General features: G+C 43.2%; 1 protein-coding gene across 1 annotated transcript; it reads left to right on the top strand.

Annotated features, from left to right (window-relative positions):
- The first annotated feature begins 777 nt into the window (after positions 1-777).
- tnnc1a (troponin C type 1a (slow)) lies at positions 778-6,745 on the top strand. The gene is made up of 6 exons (XM_071348637.1): positions 778-975; positions 2,244-2,274; positions 2,577-2,723; positions 5,123-5,237; positions 5,893-6,029; positions 6,285-6,745. Exons 1-6 carry the CDS (start codon positions 952-954, stop codon positions 6,314-6,316), a joined length of 486 nt encoding a protein of 161 aa, XP_071204738.1. The 5' UTR covers positions 778-951; the 3' UTR covers positions 6,317-6,745.
- Positions 6,746-8,875: the final 2,130 nt, after the last annotated feature.

Genomic DNA, 8,875 nt, shown 5'->3' with positions numbered 1-8,875 from the left:
AAAATGCTATTTGGTAAAATGCTGTTAGTCAATGAGTAGGACAATCTATATATTCATCCATTAGAGTACATTGACATTTAACTGTACAATTTGGAGAGAGTTAGCTGACATTTTGAATGGAACGTGTCAGATAAGATAATATAAAATTGGACAAAACCCTTGTCAGTTAAATGTGTATTAGTGACACACACAGACATACCCATGCACGTGCTCACTCACAAACACATGCACACCAGTGGAGGCTGCTGAGAGGAGGACTGCTCATAATAATGCCTGGAACTGAGTAAACGGAATGGCATCCAACACATGGAATCCAGCCATTCCCGTGAGCCCATCCTCCACAATTAAGGTGCCCCCAACCTCCTCTGATGCACACTTCTATATCCCGCAGACCCCTCCCACTCCACAACACACAATTGTGTTTGGTAATGGCAGGCTTCAACCCTCTGTTCCGAATTACCCTGCCTCCCACTCGTGCCCCCGCCCCATCTCACCTCCCTGAACCCCATGCTCTGTTCACAGTTACCCACCCTCTGCCCACTCCTGTCCAAAGCCCCCTTTTGCTCTGGTCTGCCTTCCCTGGCCCTCTCCTTTGCCCCTCTGATCACAGTTTAATGGTGGAATGTTGAGTGTCTCTAGCCCCCTCCCTGGAGATTAGGGTTCGCCATGCATTCCCCTTCACTTCATTCCATTCCAAAGTGTGCCCCCTAAGAGTGGGCTCATTTTTATCTGAGCCTGGTTATTGTTACACACACTCATACACACACAGATGCACGTGAGACACCCAGAGGGCTGGATAGGCAAGCAGGGTAGGGAGGAACCAGACCCTGCCCAGTTATAAAACCCTCCCAGCATGGGGCCAGTGTCCTGCTCCTAGCTGTGGTCTAACTCCCTCCTCTCTGCCACTACACCCCACGGACAGACGGGCAGCGGCCAAGCCAAGCCGCCACCATGAACGACATCTACAAAGCAGCGGTATGTCCCCCTCCACTCCTACAACAGGGCACATTGTTTGGGGAGACAGTGAAAGTGTTTGTATTTGGTAGGGAGCGTCATAATATAAGAATTGATTGAAATATGTTCAATTTGGGATTTTCAGTGATAGGTGAGACAAGTGTTTGGTTATGTGGTCTCTGCCAAGTTAGGTCAAAATTGTTGTCAGATTTCTGTGTGAAGTTTGGTTACTATTTCAAATGAAAACTTCAAAATTCACCATTGATTTTAATGAAAGGTACCTGTAATATATAGTTTAAAAAAATGATAGTTGGTAAAAATGTTTAGATAAACAATTATTTCAAATGATATACATATGGATATTCCCCAGCCAAATGTCCAAGAATTTTGCCATTTGTAATTCTGACATTGCTCAGATAATTCAACACCAGTTCATTCATGACTACAAATGGAGCAGACCCACTTCTCATGGGCTAATTTAGGCCAGTTGCTCAGAGCCTCCTCCATGTGTGTTTCTGTGATGTCAGAGGAGGGCTTCAGGTCTAGATATCCCCCCCCCCCCCCCCCCATTATCTGTGTGAGCCGCTGGCAGGGCTGTATGTTTATCTGCCTAGCTATCCCTGCCTGTTGCCTGGTGGCTGGTGGGCTGGACTACTACGCATGTCTCAGCTGGAAATGACAGCTAGAGGAGTCAAACTTAAGTAAAACACACCGGAATGTGTGTGTGTATCGATGTTAGGATGGACATTGTTCGGAGTGTGTGTTTCATTTGTGGTGGACGACAGACAATTAACTCTCACATAAGCAGCTGTCGCCCTCTCACATTTGTGGTAGCTTTTCCAGGATGGATGACCAAGTGTGAAGGACCAAAAATAACTGTACCTTTGGTGGGTGAATAAGCTATGTGTAAACTAAAGAAACATTTGAGGTGAACTGTTCCAGAGAATGGGTTCCGCGTTCTGGAGTTTACTGTAAGTCCTCTGAAGGATTATTTTCATACACTAGATTTCTCTATCAACTGTTTATGATTTAGGACGGGACCTTTCTCACAGAGTAATCTGAAAACTCCACAACTAACATTAACATGAATGGAAGAACATAGGTAATAGAGGTATCATATACATGTTATTGTAAGAGTAAAAAATAAGACATTATGCTTATCAAAGAAAAACAGTAAATCGACGTTATGATTTGGGGTTGTATAAGTAATGACCAACTGTAGTTAAAGAATGGATTCCATAAAATCCATTGATTCAATTGCTTCTGAAAACGTTCCATTTCTTAAATAGGTAGAGCAGCTGACAGACGAGCAGAAAAACGGTATGTAAAATGTATTCATTTGTATTTCATTATGGTTTGCTAATCTATGTGGGATATATCCTCAAGTTTCGCTCAATTGAATCACAATCTAAAACAATATTAAGCTTAAAAATGTGTACCATTCTCTCCTTCAGGCCAAAATGAAAAGTAAACGTTAGATTTCTCAGGAGGATTAAATAAGATGATTGACTGAGAAAGTATTTCTTACACTACAGTAGCACACACATAGAACTGATCCTGGAAAAAGAGGGGAGGTGAAAAATAATTAGAAATATGGTCCTGTGCTGTGCTGTGTGTTGCAGAGTTCAAGGCGGCCTTTGACATCTTTATCCAGGATGCGGAGGACGGCTGCATCAGTACCAAGGAGCTGGGCAAGGTGATGAGGATGCTGGGGCAGAACCCCAGCCCCGAGGAGCTGCAGGAGATGATCGATGAGGTGGATGAAGATGGTAAACACACACACATGAAAGAGAGACTCAAATGATCACAATAGGCACATTTATTTCCCATCAATAGTTCCCATAATGATTCACGTATGAGAGTATTTGGTGAGCTCATCAGACATGTACAAGAATGGTACACAACAAAGACAAGCACTAGTGGTCTGCTCATCAAAAGGCCAATTCATGGCTCAGCAGGGACAGTTGTACATTGTTCTTTGTAAGACCGTAAACACACTAATGAAAAACATCACATGGCTGAGTAGAGTATCTCGTGACATGTAACTGCTACAGATGTAGGATCTTAATTTGACCTATATTGTCACAGCAAAATAATCAAAAGTCAAATCAAATCAAATTTTATTAGTCACATGCGCCAAATACAACAGGTGTAGACCTTACAGTGAAATGCTTACTTACGAGCCCCTAAACGACAGTGAAGTTTAAAAAAATACGAACAAGAATAAGAGACAAAAGTACCAAGTAATTAAAGAGGAGCAGTAAAAAATAACAATACATACAGGGGGGTGCCGGTACAGAGTCAATGTGCGGGGGCACCGGTTAGTTGAGGTAGTATGTACATGCAGGTAGAGTTATTTAAAGTGACTATGCATAGATGACACAGAGAGTGGCAGTGGTGTGGAGAGGGGAGGAGGGGGGGGGGGGGGCAATGTGAATAGTCTGGGTAGCTATTTGACTAGATGTTCAGGAGTCTTATGGCTTGAGGGTAGAAGCTGTTCAGAAGCCTCTTGGAACTAGACTTGGCGCTCCGTTACTGCTTTCCGTGTGGTAGCAGAGAGAACGGTTTATGACTAGGGTGGCTGGAGTCTTTAACAATTTTCAGGGCCTTCCTCTGACACCGCCTGGTATAGAGGTCCTGGATGGCAGGAAGCTTGGCCCCAGTGATGTACTGGGCCGTTCGCACTACCCTCTGTAGTGCCTTGCGGTCGGAGGCCGAGCAGTTGCCATACCAGGCAGTGATGAAACCAGTCAGGATGCTCTCGATGGTGCAGCTGTAGAACCTTTTGAGGATCTGAGGACTCATGCCAAATCTTTTCAATCTCCTGAGGGGGAATAGGTTTTGTCGTGCCCGCTTCACAACTGTCATGGTGTACTTGGACCATGTTAGTTTGTTGGTAATGTGGACACCAAAGAACTTGAAGCTCTCAACCTGCTCCACTGCAGCCCTGTCGATGAGAACGGGGGTGTGCTCGGTCCTCTTTTTCCTGTAGTCCACAATAATCTCCTTTATCTTGATCACGTTGAGGGAGAGGTTGGCGTCCTGGCATCACACGGCCAGGTCTCTGACCTCCTCCCTATAGGTTGTCTCGTTATTGTCGGTGATCAGGCCTACCACTGTTGTGTCATCGGCAAATTTAATGATGGAGTTGTGCCTGGCCGTGCAGTCATGAGTGAACAGGGAGTACAGGAGGGGGCTAGGCACGCACCCCTGAGGGGTGCCTGTGTTGAGGATCAGCGTGGTGGATGTATTGTTACTTACCCTTACCAACTGGGGGCGGCCCATCAGGAAGTCCAGGATCCAGTTGCAGAGGGAGGTGTTTAGTCCCAGGGTCTTTAGCTTATTGATGAGCTTTGAGGGCACTATGGTGTTGAACGCTGAGCTGTAGTCAATGAATAGCATTCTCACATAGGTGTTCCTTCTGTCCAGATGGGAAAGGGCAGTGTGGAGTGCAATAGAGACTGCATCATCTGTGGATCTGTTGGGGCAGTATGCAAATTGGAGTGGGTCTAGGGTTTCTGGGATGATGGTGTTGAGGTGAGCCATGACCAGCCTTTCAAAGCACTTCAAAGCACGTGAGTGCTACGGGTCGGTAGTCATTTAGGCAGGTTACCTTAGTGTTCTTGGGCACAGGCACTATGGTGGTCTGCTTAAAACATGTTGGTATTACAGACTCGGACAGGGAGAGGTTGAAAATGTCAGTGAAGACACTTGCTAGTTGGTCAGCGCATGCTCACAGTACACGTCCTGGTAATCGTCTGGCACTCACTCACATCAGCTGCGGAGAGCGTGATCACACAGTCTTCCGGTACAGCTGGTGCTCTCATGCATGTTTCAGTGTTATTTGCCTCGAAGCAAGCATAGAAGTAGTTTAGCTCGTCCGGTAGGCTCCTAATCCTGCAGCAACAGGATTTTAACGTTTAGTCCTAATCAGTGGTTAGGCTATTAGCTGGCCAAAAGTAGGCTACATGAAAAGTGCAATACGGTTAATATAACCATGAGTTGGTTTTCAGTGAATTCATGTAAATCCCAAAGCTCATATGCATTTCCTGCGGTGCAGGAAAATTCTCAGCAACAAAAGAGTGATCAAATGAAGGTCTATATATCATAGACAGGCTCCTTGACCCAAAACGTTGCGCAACATCATCCTGTTGCTGTGTCTTTGCAGGCAGTGGAACTGTGGACTTTGATGAGTTCCTGGTGATGATGGTGAGGTGCATGAAGGACGACAGCAAAGGGAAAACAGAGGAGGAACTGTCAGATCTCTTCTGCATGTTTGACAAGTATGTTTATCCTCATAAGTACATGAGGAGACTCATAAGGGGGATGAACTTTGGAAAAGTAACTCTTCATAGTCTTACCCAACTAACCCACAGTTTATGGATGGATTATAGCGTATTAGATTTATACAGTGCTTTTCACCAGGACTAACATGTTCAACACTCTATAGGAGTACCTTACCCTGCTATCACCAATGTGCAGAACCCACATGGCTGATATATGACAGCACTCACTACACCGACTCCAGCTGAACGTTTAGGATTTTTATATTCCAGTTATTGCCTTAGATGGTTCTTGATAACTACACATTTTTTGTAAAACAGATTTATTGGATCAGTTGGTGCAATTCTACCACCAGGATAGAGAGACACAGGAATGTACACTATAGAGTTGTAGCTTGTTGTGACAGTTAGTTTCTCTTTTAGCCTACTTGTCATTGTTTGGCAAGGCAACTATGAAGCCTTTTTTAAATACAGAAACAGTCATGTAGCCAGGTTAATAAATATATAATAATAATAATAGCAATTTGTGCCATTTAGCAGACACTTTTATCCAAAGTGACTTACATTCATGCGTGCATACATTTTTGTATGGGTGGTCCCAGCAGGAACAGACTTGTAAAGCAGTATAAATAATCCTCTTCTCCTATGCCCCCAGGAATGCGGACGGCTACATAGACTTGCAGGAGCTGAAGGTAATGCTGGAGGCCACAGGGGAGGCCATCACTGAGGACGACATTGAGGAGCTCATGAAGGACGGAGACAAGAACAACGATGGGAAAATCGACTACGACGGTGAGGTCTTGACAATGACATACTGTAGAGACAGAAGCATTCATTCCTCTGATCTTGTATTCATGATAATGATGCAATTGAAAATATGGATATTTCACTGCTAGAAAAGGAAATTGTCAATATAAATGATGCATGGTAACATATTATTGACCAGTAAAGCAGTGTAGTGACCAAAGTGAGTAAATAGTTTTTCTTTGTGTTCAATTAAGATTGCAGTTGACTAAATGACTCCCCTTCTCCTCCCCTTCATTACAGAGTTCTTAGAGTTCATGAAAGGAGTAGAATAAAGAACATCAATAGAAGACAGAGTTCCCTGGCCCTTGATGATATTTTTGTGTTTCACTTCAACATCACAGACATCTGGAGGCTGACTTTTGGATGTCATTGGCAGAACTTCTGTATACGACTTGCAAGATTTAGTTGAATAATCAATCTATCTAATTGCTTACGTATTTTTAGAACGACCATTTCTTGCATTGTTTTAAATACAGTTTGTAACTCGTTTTGGTGTCCATAGACTACATTTGTTTAAATGTAAGCATTTAAACATACCAAATGCGACGTAGCCACAGTACAGACAAGGTATAATGCAATGGTTGTATGTTTAACATATTCTCTCAGGGCTAGTTACTCTGCTGGAAAGCCTGTGTTGGATGTACCCACCATACGTATGCTTAGAATGTACACTCAAGTAATAAATGAGTTAGCAAAAGCAACATCTGGTTTGTCTGATATCATATTAGTTTGAAAGTGTTTGTTTCAATGGAGAGTTTTGGGCTGTCCTGCTTTACTTTAAAAAGTATACAATGGGCTAACGCTCAATAAGGTCATATATTTAGTTGGTAAGAATTCTTTCATCATAACCTGTGAACTTTTTACTCCAACACTCCCTTCTGATGTATTCACATTGCTCTCCAATTGATTTCACTGTACATTTTGATGCCACACATAGGATCTTCTCTGCAGGGTTATGTGGCATGTTGAACATATTCCAGCAGTCATATGGTTGGAGGGCCAGTATCTAGTTACACAATGTAATGATACGCACTATTTGTGTCTCTTCACAATACACTATCAAACAGCTCCTTACCTGCAGCTCTTCTAATGTCATATACCTCATCTCTTGTCCATGCAATCAGCAAAATCTGGACAAAACTAGTAGACCGATAAGAACTCATATTATAGAACACAGGAATGCTGTAAGGAGAAATGACCCTAAGTCCCCTATCGCACGTAATTTCTCAGAGGCCGGTCACCCCGTCTCCTCCATATCCTTCTGTGCTATACAGCAGATAAAAAGGTTCACGTAGGGGTGTTCATCTTGAATGAAATCTTCTCCAGACAGAATGTAGGTGGATGTTCTATTTAAAAACTCTTCACCCATCAGGCATGAAGGCATGAATGAAGAATGGTTATTGAAGTGTTTTCTGTAACTGGTATTTTGCCTCTTATTTGTGATTGATACACCCACCTAGTGGTGTTGCATATATATATCTTTTCGTATATAATCTAGATCACGCATTCTATTTGGGTGTTTATATAAGTTTATGAAGGGGAAGCTCCAGATAGCCCAGATGAAACTGATCAGGGTAGTATTGAAACTGAGTCCACTTACTCACATAGGCAGGATGTGCTTTCAGAAGCTCAACTGGCTGCCTGTAGAGGCTCGGGTGTCCCAGATTAGACTGGGTTTGGTTTACAGGAGTATTTACGGTTCTGCGCCAAGATATCTAACTGATTACTTTCCCCATGTTAGGGATGCACACAATCACAGCACCAGATCAGGTGTTGCTAATGTGTGCTTATACAGGTTCAGGAGTAATACTGGGAAAGGTACTTTCTTGTATACTGGAGCCTCAGAGTGGAATGATTTGCATTTGCCCATAAAAACAACGTCCTCTCTGGGCAGCTTTACAAATAAAGAAAAAACTGATGTCTGCTGTGCCCATATGAATGTCCCCTATGATGTAACTGCAATGATGAGATATATGTCCTTCTTCTATGTTTGTGTTTTATTATCTCGCTGTCATACTGTCTTCACCGTGTTCGATCTTGCCTAGCCATCTTGTTTCAAGAAGACCACAATGTAAATAAGTCCCAGGCTGCGGTCCAAACACTTAAAAGACACACCCTATCCCCTCAGCCCTCAAATTAAGTGGGCACTTCTGATGACGTATCATGACGTCTGACGAGTATAAACTTGCAGGGCAAGGGGCGAGGAAGGAAGGAATGATTTTTAAAGGACCACGCTTGGCCGGAAATTCGTCACTCGTTCATCCCGCGATGATTGTGTTTTCAGACACCCATTGCTTGTGGTTGCTTTATATTTACTACAGTCAGTTATGAGTGCATGTCTACTTACAGTGGCTTGCGAAAGTATTCACCCCCCGTGGCATTTTTCCTATTTTGTTGCCTTACAAAATTTAAATAGATTTAAGGGGGGTTTGTATCATTTGATTTACACAACATGCTTACCACTTTGAAGATGCAAAATATTTTTTCTTGTGAAACAAACAAGAAATAAGACACAAAACAGAAAACTTGAGCATGCATAACTATTCACCCCCCCCCCCAGTTGCAATTACAGCTGCAAGTCTGGGGCATGTCTCTATAAGCTTGGCACATCTAGCCACTGGGATTTTTGCCCCTTCTTCAAGACAAAACTGCTCCTGCTCCTTCAAGTTGGATGGGTTCTGCTGGTGTACAACAATCTTTAAGTCATACCACAGATTCTCAATTGGATTGAGGTCTCGGCTTTGACTAGGCCATTCCAAGACATTTAAATGTTTCCCCTTAAACCTTGAGTGTTGCTTTAGCAGTATGCTTAGGGTCATTGTCCTGCTGGA

The sequence above is a fragment of the Salvelinus alpinus genome, chromosome 17 (assembly GCF_045679555.1).
Source record: "Salvelinus alpinus chromosome 17, SLU_Salpinus.1, whole genome shotgun sequence".
In the NCBI taxonomy this organism is placed as follows: Eukaryota; Metazoa; Chordata; class Actinopteri; order Salmoniformes; family Salmonidae; genus Salvelinus; species Salvelinus alpinus.
Note: the sequence above shows the minus strand (reverse complement) of the source record. Positions and strands in the feature narration are given on the sequence as shown.